The sequence below is a fragment of the Otolemur garnettii genome, unplaced genomic scaffold, assembly GCF_000181295.1.
Source record: "Otolemur garnettii isolate 467f Iridium unplaced genomic scaffold, OtoGar3 scaffold00015, whole genome shotgun sequence".
NCBI lineage: Eukaryota > Metazoa > Chordata > Mammalia > Primates > Galagidae > Otolemur > Otolemur garnettii.
In genome coordinates this window covers 25,412,822-25,429,087 of record NW_003852410.1, presented here as the reverse complement: position 1 = coordinate 25,429,087, position 16,266 = coordinate 25,412,822, and the positions used below count along the sequence as shown (strand labels likewise).

At 41.5% G+C, this 16,266-nt stretch overlaps 1 protein-coding gene across 4 annotated transcripts in view; it reads left to right on the top strand.

The window, feature by feature from the left end:
• PTPRG (protein tyrosine phosphatase, receptor type G) overlaps window positions 1–16,266 on the top strand; it is a 740,009-nt gene that overhangs the window by 663,414 nt on the left and 60,329 nt on the right. Inside the window, exon 14 of one of the 4 annotated variants that reach the window (XM_023510664.1) lies at window positions 3,495–3,581. The exons of the other annotated variants lie outside the window; for them this stretch is intronic. Within the exon in view, the coding sequence (XP_023366432.1) occupies window positions 3,495–3,581 (87 nt within the window). The remainder of the gene's footprint in view (window positions 1–3,494; window positions 3,582–16,266) is intronic. 4 annotated transcript variants of the gene reach the window in all.

Here is a 16,266-nt window from a genome sequence, read left to right as displayed (position 1 = left end):
TGTGAAGAGGTAGGAAGCAGGATGCTCCATCACTAACAGCCACCAGTAGTAGCTGAATTAATACAAAGAACACACTCCATTATTTAGTCCACTAACAGCAGGTGCCATAGGCATCAGGGACTGCATCACTCTTGTCCCAAGAAAGGAAACAGTTTCCAGAAGGGGAATTGGGGGGCTTGTGCAGGATCATATGGCTCATAAGTTTGAGAGTTTCTCATACCCAGGGTTTGATTTGGTTGATCCAAGACTCTTTATAACTGGCCCATTTATTCCTTCCTTTGTTCGTTCATTCAGCATTTCTCAGGCAGCTAGTGTGTACCAAGCACCGGAGATCCATCAGAGAGACAGAGTTCCTGACTTCAAGGGGCTCAGTAGCTTAGTGGAGGAGATGAGCAGGTAAACCACAGTTATCCTAAGTGGAGATCAAAAACTCTTAGTCCTCCAGACTAGTTTTATTGAGCTAATATGTTGTTTTTAAATTTTTGAGTTATTTTGAAAACTTGACTAAAAACTTCAGTTGTCTGGGTTCTCATGGCAAACTGGAAGATCTAGCAACATTGTTCTCAGATTCATTGTGTCACTCGTGGCTGGATGGAGTCACCACAGTGGCCCCTTTTCAAAGGCCACTTGCCACTTTGACAGTCTCTGCCATTCCTCCGGTTCCTGCCTGGCACCTGTGGGTGGTTGAATTTGTATTCCCCTGGGTTGCAGGAGTGATAAAGGAAAATAGTGTGCTCTGGGAGGGACTCTGATTGCAAGCAGAGTGAGGTGGCAAAGAGAGGCAGTCATGGAGGCTTCTTGGAGGAGAGGGTATTTGGGTTGATTGACTTTATAGATTAAAGAAAAAAAGACAAGTGTGCCAGGTAGAGGCATCTCTGTAAGAGGTGACCAAGAAGCATTGCATCATGGCACATGCAACAGAGGACAAGACCCGTCTAACTGCCCTTACTTTAGCAAGGAAAAGTCTGCTGTCATGGGTAGAGTCAGATTCATTTCTAAGAGGTTCTGCATGTACAAAGGCCCTGGGCCAATTCTAGTTGCTCGTAAGTGTCCTTTTGAGGGAGAGAATGAGAATCAAAAGACATGTTTATATAAAACTTTTCTCAAGCTGGGGAAGTCTGAGTTTCCAAGTCATAATTTTTGGTGGCATTGTGTGACCACCTTGATCTTTTCCGCAAACAGACCCTTTATTGGACCACAAGTATTGTGGGCATTGTTTTTTCTTTTAAGACTAGTGACTGTGCCATTTTTCTCTTTCTGGAACATGTATCTAAGGCTGCATTTTAATAAATTTTTTTTTTATCATTAGGAATAATTTTTACAGTTCAGCTCTTCAAAGCCTAACAACGTGTCGAGCCAATGGGAAGAGCTCAGGCACATTTCATGATGCCAAAATATAGCTTGCCACAGAGGGTCTGATTTCATGATGACACTGTGGTGGTCAATGGTCTTCCTCTGAGCTGCTAACAGGGGGTGGGAAGCCTTTTGAGGTCCCCAGCTAATCCTGAGGGTGGCCACATTTTTCTTTTTCTCTCTCTGTGAACTGTGTGCAGGAGATCGGGGTCACACGGCAGCTCACGCTGCAGAGCCCAGGCAACTTTCTGCTCAATAACTGTTTCCCAAATGGCTACTCGGGGCCTTTCACAATTCACGAGAGCTGTCAGTTGTTATAGTAACCAGCCCCCTGCTGTCAAGTTGGCCCTGAGATGCCAGTGGAAGCTCTTGGAACAAGCTAACACATAGTCATTAGACAAAAGCGGGGAGAGCTTCACTGCTAAAGATTGCTGTTTAAACATGCTCCACGATATTTAAAAGGCTGCACTGATTCTGTTAGGGAAGTGGTGGGTGGGTCAATTTTTAAACCAAGCTCACTTTTCAGGAAAGGGAAACTCCTTCTATGCCCAATCTATTCTGGGTAACAGCCACCTTTCTTTGAATGTCTCAGAATTACAGTACTATCTCCCAGGGTCGATCATGGAGCCCCCCTACTCTGCTGGTCTGCTGCAGTATCCCTCTGTTATTTGAGGTATTAGTTATTGATTGCCTGGCATTTGCTTCTCAGCTAAGTGTTGTCAGTTTGCGGGTGGTAGTTTTAAGCGCTTGTGATTGTGTGTGAGGAGAAACTGCGGAGATTGCCGGCTCTGCTCCAAAATACTGAATCTGGCAGTATTCAGAATAGGGCTAAGGGTTGAGAAAAAGTCTAAATATTTTAGGAAGCTGCAAATTTCAAGTTTTTATGAGAATTTGTAAAAACATTCCAACACACTCGTGATTTCTTCAGATTAATGTTAAGAGCCACACTGAGCGTAGTCGTGATGCTTGGAGGACAGTCATCCGTTGTTTCAGAATGTACTCGATAGAGGGAGACAAGAAGTTCTGAATTACAGTGATCCTTCTCCCCCTTCGAATCACATTTTCACGTTTTGGCTTCTCTAAATCATGGTTCCTGTGCCAAGTACTTTTTACCCAATATTGAGTCTAATAATTATCAAAATAAATGAAAGTTTGTATTGAGGGTGAAGAAAAACCTAACCCAGGAATTAGAGCATGTTCGTTCCTAGAAGCAGAAGGACATCAGGTGAATCACAAACTAATAGAATGTTAACATCTTTGGAATTACATATCTGACATTAGAATTTTATGTGGGATTCACAGAGCTTCTAAAAAAGAGAACATCCTTGTATCTGAGTGTCATTGCTATTGTATCAAGAGAGTTTAAAAAGAACAGAGATCATTTCAGTGTAAAATCCTATAGCTCAAGTGGTTTGAGGAATTAAATATAATTAAACATTTTTAAGTATTGTCTGACAAAAGTATCTTTCAAATTCTGTGGCCAAGTCTCAGTTGCTACAAGGGAAACTGAATATAGAATTTGCTGTCTAGTAATAACTTGCCAGTCGTGTTCCTGTCTCCCTGAGGTGCCTCTCCTGCATGTTCTACAAATGTGTGTGTGAATCGTATTACAAACCACAAAAGTGTTTGTCCAGAGATGAGAGGAATGCCTGGGAAAAAGACAGAACCCTGGATTTGTCTAATGGCACCACATTCAGAGAAATTTGCGGCAGAAGGGAGGTCCAAATGGTCCCCAGTACATTTCTGCCAAGTTCTGTTTATTTCAATGGTATTTTAAGCCATCCTCTTTTCCAGGGCAGCATGTCAAAGGCAGAAGAGTGGGTATATCAGTGCGAAAGGTCCTGATTGTGTTTGTGATATCCTTACTTCTGTTAACACCAGGGATGCTACAGGTTTCTAATATGTAAAGATGGCTTTTAAGAGCAAAGTTCCCGTTTGGTATTTCTTACACCTCTCTGTAAAAGCCCATAAAATCAGCCACCTTTGTACATAAGCATAAACTTTTGAAAATGTCCCAAATGAGGCCTACTGACAGGGTCTGTCTGACACAAAGGGAGGGAGGGTGTTTATGTGGAACTCTTGGTGGCCAATTGAAAGTACTGTCTTCTACACCTGTTCTCTTTTGTTTTTTGTCCATTTAGAGGGTGTAACAAAGTAAAGTCCAAGGGCTTTCCCAGACGTTTCCGTGAAGTGCCTTCTTCTGGGGAGAGAGGAGAGAAGGGGAGCAGGTGAGGGGCGGTCAAGTTTAAATGGGGGTCTTGATGGCCGGGATTGGCTTGCCGAATTTTTATTTTGTTGCCATGGGGATTAAAGTCTTCCAGACAGTGCAATGCTGACACTCACCTATTCTACCCCAGCTCTCTAAAGTAAGACTTGCAATTATCACTTCAGCTTGTGGGTAGCTGGTACCAATTAAAGTTTGCCCTCTGTGCTTGCTTTGCTTTATTTTGTGATTTTGGGGGTATGTTTTTTGTTTGGGGGTTTGAATGAACTGGGGATGTTCCATGTCTGTGTGTCTGTATGTGTATTGCATCCATTTTCTTTTCAAAATTTCAAATATTTGCATGTTTTAGAGCTTTAAAAATAGCACATAGTGCATGCATTTCTCCTTATACATGGAAAATACCTTTTAGAAACCTAAATGTATAGATAAGTTAAGGATGAAGAGTAGAAAGGGGAGAAAAAATTGAGCAATTGTGGAAATACCATGTGTTTTTCCTAAGAAGGGTGAATTTTTTTTTAAAAAGTAAAAGTATGTGAGTTTTAGGTAGTTAGAATAGTTGGAAAAGTTATTGTCCTACAATTCACAACTGTACAATGTTAATCACCACGCTTGGGCCGCTTGATAATATTTCCTTAGGCTTATCTTTGGTTGTGGATAGATCAGATTATTGAGATGAAATTTTAGATATCCATACATTATAATCAGATATACCGATGATATCTAAGAAGGTATAGTTCGGGCATTGTGACGGATTAATGAGAAAGTCCATGATTTGCCTTCGTTTAAGTCATATGGTGCAATTTTGTCCTTGTTGGGAAGGTAGTAACTCCTGTAACTGTTCTGTGATCTCTTTGTTTATTGAAGTCTCTGATTTCTAATACATTTTCAAAACTCCAGTGATAGAAACTGAAATAGAAACCCCTCTGTATAGTTTCGGATTCAAACATCTAATCTTAAGAGAAAGAGACTTAGTGAGTTTTTTTGTTGTTGTTTTTATTAAATTATAAACACATAGATCATGTATACATTAACGCATTTATGGGGTACAATGTGCTGATTTCATATAGAATTAGGAGTGTTTACATCACACTGGTTAATGTATGCCTCATCTCATTTACTTAATTATTGTGTTAAGACATTTATAGTATATACTTAATAGATTTGACATGTACTATATGTTGCATTATGCACTATAGGTGTGATCCCACAACTCACCCTCTCTCAATCTGACCTCCTCCCTCCCCTCTCATCCCCTCTCCTCCCTCCTTCATCCTAGGCCATAGTTGTGATCTATTCTTCATAAGAAAGTGTGAGTGATTGTAAATTGGTTTCGTAATAGTACTTAGTACATTGGATATTTTTTCCTCATTCTTGAGATACTTTACTAAGTAGGATATATTCCAGCTCCATCCATGTAAACATAAAAGAGGTAAAGTCTCCACCTTTTTTAAGGCTGCATAATATTCCATGGTATACATATACCACAATTTGTTAATCCATTCATGGGTCCATGGGCACTTCGGCTTCTTCCATGACTTGGCTATTATGAATTGAGCTGCAATGAATAATCTGATACAAATATCTTTGTTATGAAGTGATTTTTGGTCTTTTGGATATACACCTACTAGAGGAATTGCAGGATTAAACAGCAGGTCTACTTTTAGATCCCTGAGTATTCTCCATACTTCTTTCCAGAAGTGATGTATTAGCTTGCAGAAGTGTTCCCTTCTCTATGCATCCATGCCAACATCTGTAGTTTTGGGATTTTGTTACGTGAGCCACTCTTACTGGAGTTAGATGATATGTCAAAGTGGTTTTGATTTGCGTTTCTCTGATGATTAAAGATGATGAGCATTTTTTCATGTGTCTGTAGGCCATGCACCTATCTTCTTCAGAGAAGCTTCTGTTCAAGTCCCTTGCCCACAGTGAAATGGAGTTACTTGTTCTTTCTTTATTAATAAGTTTGAGTTCTCTGTGGATTCTGGTTATCAAACCTTTGTCAGAGGCATAACCTGAAAATATCCTATCCCATGCTGAGAGCCATGTGCTGATCAGATCCCGGTAATGTATTTTTGGTGTTGCTTCAATTGCCTGGGGGGACCTGCTCATAAAGTATTCTCCCAGGCCAATTTCTTCAAGTGTTTCTCCTGGACTCTCTCCAAGGATCCGTATAGTTTCATGTCTTAAGTTTAAATCTTTTATCCAGTGAGAGTCAGTTTTTGTTAATGGTGAAAGGTGGGTCCAGTTTCAGTCTTCTATAAGTTGCCAGACAATTCTCCCAGCACCATTTGTTAAATAGGAAATCTTTCCCCTAATTTATATTTTTGATAGGCTTATCAAAGATCAAATGATGATAAGCATCTGGGTTCATCTCTTGGTTCTTGATTCTGTTCCATACATCTACCTCTCTATTTTTGTGCCAGTCATGCTGTTTTGATCACTATAGATTTATAGTATGTTTGAAGTCAGGTAGTATGATTCCTCCTGATTTGTTTTTATTTCTGAGTAATGTCTTGGTTATTTGAGGTTTTTTCTAGTTCCATATAAAATGAAGTACTTTTTTTTCCAGATCTTTATATGACAGTGATGCTTTGATAGGGATTGCATTAAATTTGTAGATTGCTTTGGGTAGTATGGACATTTTAACAATGTTGATTCTTCCCCGCCATGGGCATGGTATGTTTTTCCATTTGTTAACATCTTCAGCTATTTCTTTTCTCAGAGTTTCATAATTCTCTTTATAAAGATCTTTCACATCCTTTGTTAGTAAATTCCCAAATATTTCATCTTCTTTGGCACAATTGTAAAGGGAATAGAGTATTTGACTCTTTTTTCAGCTTGACTATTATTAGTATATATAAAAGCTACTGATTTTTGAGTATTGATTTTGTATCCTTAGATGCTACTGTATTCCTTGGTCACTTCTAAGAGTTTTGTAGTTGAGTCTCTGGGGTTTTCCAAGTGTAAAATCATATCATTTATGAAGAGTGAAAGTTTGATCTCCTCTGACCCTATTTGTATACCCTTGATCGCCTTCTCTTGAGAAAGAGACTTTGGATGTTACCTTAGTGCCTAACTTTCACACCCGGTCCATTTTAAATATAATATGTTTTTGACTGTAACAATTTAAAGAGCCAGCATCACCTTGTGAACAGCAGGAAGATAAATGTACATCCGGTTTCTAAGTTTCTCCCCAGAGAAGATACCATAGCCTGCGAGACCATCTCATTGATATTGCTGCCCCAGTGTGGGAGTGGCTTATTACAAACATAGTTGAGGTGAAAAGAGAGAGGCTCCAGTCCCTCTGATATCTTACCTCCTTCTCAGTGAGGAAACCTTTGGGGAAGCACAGTAGAAGTTCTAAGGAGTTGGGAATTATCTTGGGAAACAACAAGGTTTTAAAGATGCTACCTGATTGTGAATCATACAATTTACTTTACTTTTTCCCAATAGTATAGCAGCTAAAAAGACAGACTTTTGTTCTGGATTTTTTTTTCTTTTTTGTTCCTGACCCCTCAGCAATTTTGATGGAACAAGAAAAAGACAGACTTCGGCTCAAGGGGATGTGGGTGCTAATTGCAAACTCTCCCACTTCCTGGTTCTGCAACCATGAAGTGCTTTGAGACTCAATTTTTCATCTAGCAAATGGGTCTAGTGATAGGTTTCATGAGGTTGTAAAGATTCAATGAAGTGGTGTATATAAAGTGCTTAGAGTGTGAAAGAGGTTGCCCCATTGAGAAGATGAAGAAACCCAGACACTGAAAGGCTGTTACGTGGCTAGGCCACCCTCTCAAGTGGCTGCCATGGCACTTCCACTGCAGTGGTCTGCATCCTGACCTGGGTCTTGTCCTCTGTGCTCGGCTGCTGTGCTAACTGCTCCATAAGGAAGAGATGGGACAGGCACAGATCCTGTCCTCAAAGGGTGCAGAGTCTCTGCTCTGTCTCATGCTGGCCTCCCTGCCACACTCTGCTCCTCCAGAACCTCCCGATCCTCGTTCCCCACCAGCCCACTGTCCCCTGTCCCCCAACTCTCTCCCCAGGCTCATCCTACTGCTGCTCTGAAAAGCCTTCTGAGGACAGGGGACCCCACTTCTGCCAGGCTCCTGCAGGAGGCTACCAAGGGTCACGGGAAGCACTTTCAGACTGTCTCTTACATTTGCCTCATTCTAGCCACACTCATTTCCTCTCCTGGCCTGCATCTCCATCCAAAATATGGTAATAGGGACGGCGCCTGTGGCTCAGTGGGTGGGGTACCAGCCCCATATACCTAGGTTGGTGGGTTTGAACCCAGCCCCGGCCAAACTGCAACAAAAAATTGCTGGGCATTGTGGCGGGCGCCAGCTGCTCAGGAGGCTGAGGCAAGAGCTGGAAGTTGCTGTGAGCTGTGATGCACGCACTCTACTGAGGGCAATAAAATAAGACGCTGTCCCTAAAAAATAAATAAATACATAAAGTAAAATAAAAAAAATATATATGGCAACCAGGAGTAAAGCCCCCAGTGATGCCCAAATTGTCACCTTCCAAACAGCTACAGTAGCCATTACAAAGTTCCCACGTGTTTACACAGCTTTGCCCCTATTGTCCCCCTGCCCCACAGCAGGAAGGATGGCACTGGACCAAGCAAGGCCAGCAGAGAGAATTGTTAAAATCAGGGCAATAGAGAAAGGAGAGGAAAAAATAATAAAAATCAGCCTCAAGCCCTTAATGTTTCAATAGAGCTGAATTAAATTTTGCATAGGTAATGACTTGACATGGTTCAAAATCAAAAAAGTTTAAAATTATAAGCGCCCCTAAATCTCTGTCCCATCACCACCCACCCTGCTCCTTACCTGCTCACTAATAGGTAGGCACTGTTGCTGGTTTGTTGGTTCTTCTAGAGATTGTTATGTACACGCAAGCAAATATGTGTGTCCCTTTATCCCCTGTACACAGTGGAGTACCGCACATGAGTCTTGCTTTTTTCACTGAACACTTTTCCTCTGTGCCTGTATAGCGGCCTCATTCTTTGTCGCAGAGGTATGGTATTCCTTCCCACGGGTGTGTCATGGTTTACTAAACCAGTCCCCTCGTGGCTGTCACTTTGGATGTTCCCTGTCTTTTGTTTTTGCAAACAAGACTGTGGTGGAGAACTTTGTTTACATGTCATTTTGCAAAAGGATAAGTTTATTTGTAGGATAAATTCAAGAGATAGGCTACATCACAGGGTATGTGCATTCGTAATTCTGATGGATGGTGCCAAACTGCCCTCCCAGTGAGCTGCTAAGGTGGGTTCCTCAGCAGTGTATGAACATGGCTGTTTCCCTCCATCCTTCCCAGCCAGGGTGCGGTCAGACTGTGGCCTTTTTTCTAACTGCGTAGGTGGAAAACAAACAGCACCTCAATGTAGTTTACATTCTGTTTTGTTTCATTTTGTTTTTTGGAGCTAGAATCTCACTTTGGTGCCCTATTTTACAGCAACTCCAAACTCCTGGGCTCAAGCGATTCTCTTGCCTCAGCCTTCCAAGGAGCTGGCACCCACCACAGCGCTCAACTATTTTTAGAGATGGGATCTTGCTCCTGCTCAGGTTGGTCTTGAATTCCTGAGCACTAGCAATCCACCTGCCTCAGCCTCAATGTAGTTTTACTATGTTATTTCTTATTGTAAGTGAGGTTGAACATCATTAGTATACTAGGCTGAACCATGTGTTTTTTTATTTTGTTTTGTTTTTTTCTATAAACTATTTATATCTTTTGCCCATTTTTTCTTGGAGCTGTTATTGGTCTCTTTCTAATCGAGGAAAAGAACCCGTTGTTAGTGATATGGGTTGCAAATATTTTTTTCCCAGTTTGTAGTTTGCCTTATGACTATGATTATGGTGTTACTTTGACTGTCCTTTAATTAAATTTCTATTTGCTGTTTTGTTTTCTAGATTTTGGGTTATCTTTTAAAAACTATCCATTCAGAGGTTATTTTTTTAAGTACTTTTATAGTCTCAAATTTAACAGTAAATTCTTAAATCATTTGGAATTTAACCTCGTGGACAGAGTGATGTCTGAATCAACCTTTTTTTCCCCAGGTGGTCCCAAGTATTTAAAAAATACTACAATCTGGGGCCCAGTGAAGAGGTGTATAATACCTTCCTAGATAACCCTGTAATACCACTCTTAAATCAAAATATACTCAATTCATATATTAACAAAATAGGTAGCTGCCAAAAAACTATTCCAGGACCTTTTTTTTTCTTTCAGATTAGTATGAGGGTACAGATGACTAGGTTACCGTGTTTGCGTTTGTTAGGTAAAGTCCCTGTGGTAGTTCCCATTAGGTGGGAACACACCAATCTCCCTGTCTTCCTCTCTGCTGCCTCCCCCTCCCCCCAACTTGAATTGAATTGAGGGTGACAGAGTAAGACTCTGTCTCAAAAACAAAACAAGAACTTATCATGTTCAGGATTTTGGTCTTGTCAAAATATGGTGGGTTTTGTTGTTGTTTGTTTGTTTGTTTTCTCTCTGTATAGATGGCATCTTGCTATTGCCCAGGTTCACCTCAAACTCTTGGTCTCAGGCAGATCTCACTGCCTCAGTCTCTCAAAAGTGCTAGGATTATAGGCCTGTGGCGGCGGGGCCCCCAAATGCAGTTAATAAAGAGACTTTTGCTGTCCTATCTCTTGGAGAGTATCACCAGTACTTCATTTGGCCCTGGGTGTCTGCAAGGATTTCTTGGCAAACTCAACATTTAGCAAGAGAATATATTGTCTGGAGACCACGTTTGTGTCTGTAACTTGTTAACTTTCTCCCACCTTCCTAAAGATGTTAATCACAGGCAATATGAATCATCCAATAAAATTCTCACCATGGGAATCAAGTTTTTGTCACTTCCATCTGTAATAAGAGTGAACTGGGACATCTCTCCTACTCATGTGAAACCTAAAATACTTTGAAACATTTTCTCCTCTTTTCAGTTTGACACACATATCTGCATCCTCTTCCATACCACATCCATCTTCTGCATGTTTTTATTCTCTTTTCTTTTCCCTCCTTCCCATCCCAATCTGACATGTCCAGTTTATCCAAGGTATAACACCCATATGCCCCAGGATTTCCACGCAGCCCTGCGGTGATGCATGACATTTGATTATCCCCCAAAGCACACTCACATCTGTCAAATATCACGTCCCCTTTTATGATTTAGAAAACAGGACCACCAGAAGCATATTTTAGTTTCTAAATTTCCCTTTATAGAAGATCTCTTCCTGAAAAGATACCCAGAGTGTAAACTGAGTTTTATAAACTGAATCCTTTAACATGCAGTAAAGGAAACTTAGCAGTAAGTGAGTTGTATGTGAAGAATCTCAACTTAGAACTTAAATTGGGTTCCTTTCCAAGTGGAATCCCAGAGTTATTTCAAACAGACACTCCTCTTTGAGGAAACAGAGCCAATAGCCTTTTCCCTCTATTGTTGTATTTGTCACTTCGGTTTCTTAAAACATGTTGCCCTAATGAATCAATCCATGTCTTTTTAATGCAGCTCTCAGTCCTCTTTGTTGACGGCATGTGAATGTTTTCAACTCTCTGCTTATGAGTGGCTCTTATTCATACAGGGTTTATTATAACAGATCCATTTACAAAGGTAAATATTAATGTGATTTCTGTTCTTGACAACATAGGAAGAAATGGGATTATTAGCAGGCATGCCACTATAAATTTAAATGAGGGCAGTCTGTAAATCAGTTAAGATTGTTTAATTAATATTCAGCAGCAGCTCAGCCGACCATCACTCTAGTGTACAATTAGAATTTTGAGCTGTACACTGCTAACAAACTCCTTCTCACCCTGATGTAATTATAAAGCCATTGAGTTTAATTTGAAGATAGTGACTTGGTTTCTAATTCTTACATATCAACATTTGTTAGGTTTGCAATTTTAGATTTTTGTATGTGTCTGGAAACCATATTGTGCCTCCCCCGCCTTCCCGGGCCATGCCCCAGCAGCCGTGGTATTGTAGAGGGCATGTCATAGTAGTCAGCCAGAGACCCTGTTTAAGAACGGTGTGACATCTCAAACTTGTCGAAAGGGATGTATGTGTTGATCCAGACGTGTGTACGTGTGTCAGAAACGCCCACCTTGGTACACAGGTGTGGACACGGCCTTGAGGGGAGCCTCTCTGGTCCATAGCAGTGTTAAGTAGAATTCCAGACATTTCTATCATTCAGTCTTTCTGGACTGAATCAGCACTTCATCAGCACTTTGCTTCTGAAAAGTGTTAGTCACCTGAATTATTTCCAGGTTCTAGTCAGAGAGGCAGAAAAAGATAGAAGTATATGGTAAGTCCGTGTCAGTGGTTATCTAAATGGGTTCTCTAAAAGGAACAGCAGGGAGGAAGGCCTTTATGCACAAATTTAGCCATTCTGGGTATTTTGCTTTAAAAATGTGGCAGATATCCTGGAAGGAAATGGAAGTTTGGAAGTCTTGAGATTTTTCTGCCTACTTTTATAGTTTGCTACATTTTGTTTGAACAGTAAACCTCTGTAACTTGAATTTTATGAATACTTATAAAGCACTGTCAGAGCAGCTGGAGGTATGTGTGTGTTTCATTAGTCAAGAGAGTCAATTAAACACTGGAACCTGTCATATGCTGGCAGTATGCATGCTTCAGTGGGCACTCAGGGACGTGAGGTTGACAGCTGACACCAGTCCATGCTTCCTGCCTCTTGTGTAGGAGACACACTGCTCATGTGTGTGTTCTGCTTTTTCAAGACCAGAATTTTTGATTTGTGGCAGGATCTTTATCCTTAAAGTATCTCCCTTATTTGAAAGAATGGAAAGTTATTTTTAGAAATTCCAGCCCAAGAGCAAATGTCCATGATCATAGGCCTCCTGCATCCCATAGGCTTCTTAGAAGCCAGGCTTATGCACACGTGCACACTTCTGCCACCAGGCCTTCAGAAACCCTGCAGATTGGGACCTCAGGTGTGGGGTGTGGGCTGGAAACCAAGGGAGACCCTAACCAGAATCCCCACAGATTTGATCAGCGTCAGAGACGATATCACACACTATCCTTGCCCTATTGACTTCCAGTCAAGAAGTCAAGCATTTCTTTTTAAAATATGCAAGCCCAGCATGGTTTCCTAAAAAGGGATGAATGAGTGAAGAGTATTACAGGAAGCTTGGTCCCGTTTTGCTCCTTAGAACTTTCTGTGGAGATGTGCATAGGTCTAATGCGTTGGCCATCTTTGGTAAAGCACCGGCAGTACCTGAGGGGCATTTAGGGGCTGTGTTGTAAGAAAAATCCATACCTTTATGCCTACTCTAGAGAGACATACGAGTAATATGACCAAGCTAGGGACCAGTGGATTCATAGCCCTTGTTTTATTTTCATTCTGTCCCATGAGTTTGAATTGATTTGTGCAGACTGGACTGTCTGTGCTCCTATCTGGGAGCATTCAGTGAATGCTTGATGTAACTCTGTCTTGGTCCTTGGTTGACGGGGTGGGTTCTAGAAAGCTGTCCAACACAGTGGCTTTCCAATTTACTCAAGTGGCAGAACGCTTGGAATTCAGAATGTCAGAACATCCAGGAACTACTTAATATTGACAACTTCAATTTCTTCATAGAAAACTAAATTCATTTTGGTCTGAGACAAGTAAAGCAATCCACAAGGGTGGTTTAAAAGGTAGCTTTACGAGGGAAAACTTTGGCTCAGAGAAATCTAGGGGTTTTTTTTGGTGACTTGAGAAGAGTCTTTCCTTCAGAGGGATGGCAGAGCACTGTGCTCCAGAGAATGCCATCCTGTTTCTTAGGTTCTAGCAGAAATGGAGAAGACCTTCAAATTCTTATTCAAATATGCACTACACTGATTTTCTTCTGTATTTGAGATGATTATGTTAACTCCCTTGAAGGCTTACCCATTATTTCTTATCCCACATGGTATCCAATAAATTCTAGTCTTACTTTTAAAGATGCTTTACCAGTATCTGCAACTTCTTAGTGACAGTGCTGGAGGCTCTCAGGATCCACTTTCCTTTTATCACAATGGTTCCTAACCAGGAAAGGTGCACCCCAGGATCCTGAGGGGGAGCCTTTTCAGAATACGTAGGAGATGTGTTCCACATCGCCCAGTTAGAATCACCAGGACTGGTGCTCATCCAGTATGGACATTTTTAAAGTTCCCTTAACTGAGGAGATGGTTTAAGAATTACAGCCACAGGCTTGGCACCTATAGCTCAGTGGCTAGAGCGCCAGCCACATACACTGGAGCTGGCAGGTTCAAACACAGCCAGGGCCTGCCAAACAACTACAACTACAACAACAACAAAAGAATAGCCAGGCGTTGTAGCAGGCGCCTGTAGTCCTAGCTACTTGGGAGGTTGAGGCAAGACAGTCACTTCAGCCCAAGAGTTTGAGGTTGACGGCACGGCACTCTACCAAGGGTGATATAGTGAGACTCTGTCTCAAAAAAAAAAAAAAATTATAACCACCATTTGCCTGGAACTTTACTAATAAGAGAGGCTCTCTCAGACCATCCAAAACTAAATTAGGGAAGTGAAAGTGTCAGAAAAATACATGATGAAAATGTTGATTAGGGAAAGCAGAAGATAACTAATTTAGATCATTATGAGGCCAGTTGGGGTCGTTGAAAATAATGCCCTCAGTTCTTAAAAGGGACAGATATCACCATGGGGAGGGTCGGGAGTAAGGAGAGAGGGAGAGGTGGAAATGTGGAGTGTACGTTGGGCATTCATTGGGTTATAATTTGTACTTAAACTTGTAGTTTTTCATTTCAGACATGATCCTTTTCATCGTTTTCCCTTTTTAGGGTACTTGTACAAGCAAATGTTCATTGTGAAGAAATTATAATTTTAGAAAATGGCTTTTCATGATCCTAGAAATCTTGTTTCATTCAGGGAGGGATTTTAAGGGTAAGTTAGTTGAAAGAGAACTGCACCCAGATACGAGATTGAAATTGCATGCTCATTGACACACTACAGCACTTTCAGAAACCGTGTCTCCATCCCCTGAGCTCAGAATTAGAGGCAATCCTGTCTCTGAACGTACCATTCTTCAGAGGTATTAAAACGTGTGTTGTCTTTTTATTCTTGGCTACCATTGAAGGTTAAGAAACAAAATGTCTCTAGGGACTTCCTGAAAATGAGCAAGTTAAAATATGTCACACACCATCCAGCTGCTTTTCATGGGTGTTACACACACGATGTGGACTGTGTACACACAAAGGGATCATCTCAAAGTTACCCCAATGAAAAGTTGACAGCAACCTACTACCTTGCTCAGTCCCTGGTCTAGAGGAGGGTCACAGTAAATAGTTATTAAAGGAATAAATTAAATATCAACAATGTATAGTATCCTCTGTGAGATGAAAGATTAAGCAAACATTAGTAAAGAAGATGTCAACCTGTGCTGACATCAAGGAGATGTTATCAAGGAGAAAGGTGTATTTTGCTTTGAAAAAATAAAAGCCCCAGAAAACAGCCTGTTTGCATTTGGGTGCGATTTCAGCAACAACCCCCTGATCTCCTCCTTCCATCCTTGCCACCCTCTACTCCATTCCTCACATAGCAGCCAAAATGAGCTGTTTGAAGAGATAAACTGGACTGTGCTGCTCCGTGGACTAAAGGCCTTCCTGGCTTTCCATTGGTCTTAGACACCAGTGCCCCAGGAGGATCTGTGTGGCCTTGCGGCTCGACGTGACCTGGCTCAAGACCACCTCTCCCGCCGTACTTTCTGTAGCCTTTCGGGCTCTTGCCTCTGGCTTCCTGTCAGTTCCCACAACGTGCCAAGTCCCAAGCTCTCTGCTCCAAGGCTCCTTAACAAGCAGCTTGATATGCCTCAAATGGTCTTCCCCTGGAAATGCATAAAGCGAGACCTTCCTAATCTGGCCTCAGCTCAAATGCTGCCTCTTCCTTGGGGAAGTCCCTCTGTTACCCTCATCAATTATCACCCATGGTGTTCCATTTTATTTTCTTCATAGCTCTTGACTGTTTGAAACCTTTGGTTTACTTGTTTAATGTGGATTTTCCCCCACGAACACATAAAAGCCAGTAGGACAGGGGCCGTGGGTTTCACATTTATCATTCTTCTCCCAGGCCTTCACTATGGACAATCAACGATTAAGCCAAGGAAAAGCATAGGATGTGCCCCCAAATATTAATAATGATGATCATTAGCGGAAAGATTTCAGGTGACCTTAATTGTTTTTTTTTATTTTTATTCATCTATTACTTAGGTTGTTATTTATCAGTTAGCCCTAGCTTTTAGCCAGGCTTCAGGAGTGGGTTCAAGGATTATCACCATTTGCAGGGAAGGCATTATCCACACATGTAAGGCGGTGCAGTGGGTGCTGTACAAACATTTGCTGAAGCCAGGGAAACATTTATTCTCAGGGAAACATTACGCTGAAAGTTCCGGAGTAAGTTGCCCACCCGAGTCTTTGTGTGGTAGGAAGGAGAGCGTCCGATGTGCGTGCAGCGAGCTGCAGATCACGGAGCTTCGTGTCCCAGGTTTCTGACCCTCATCCCCAGTTGTGTGCTTTTCTCTGGCAATCATGGAGTTATTTTGCTCCAGGGAAAATCCATTATAAACAGCAGCACATGGGGCACTAGAGTATGATTTGCTTCAGTACACGCTGCTGTTTTTTTTTTTTTTCAAAGATAATGTGCAGCTTTCAGTATGGCATCGAGGGGGTAGATCCACAT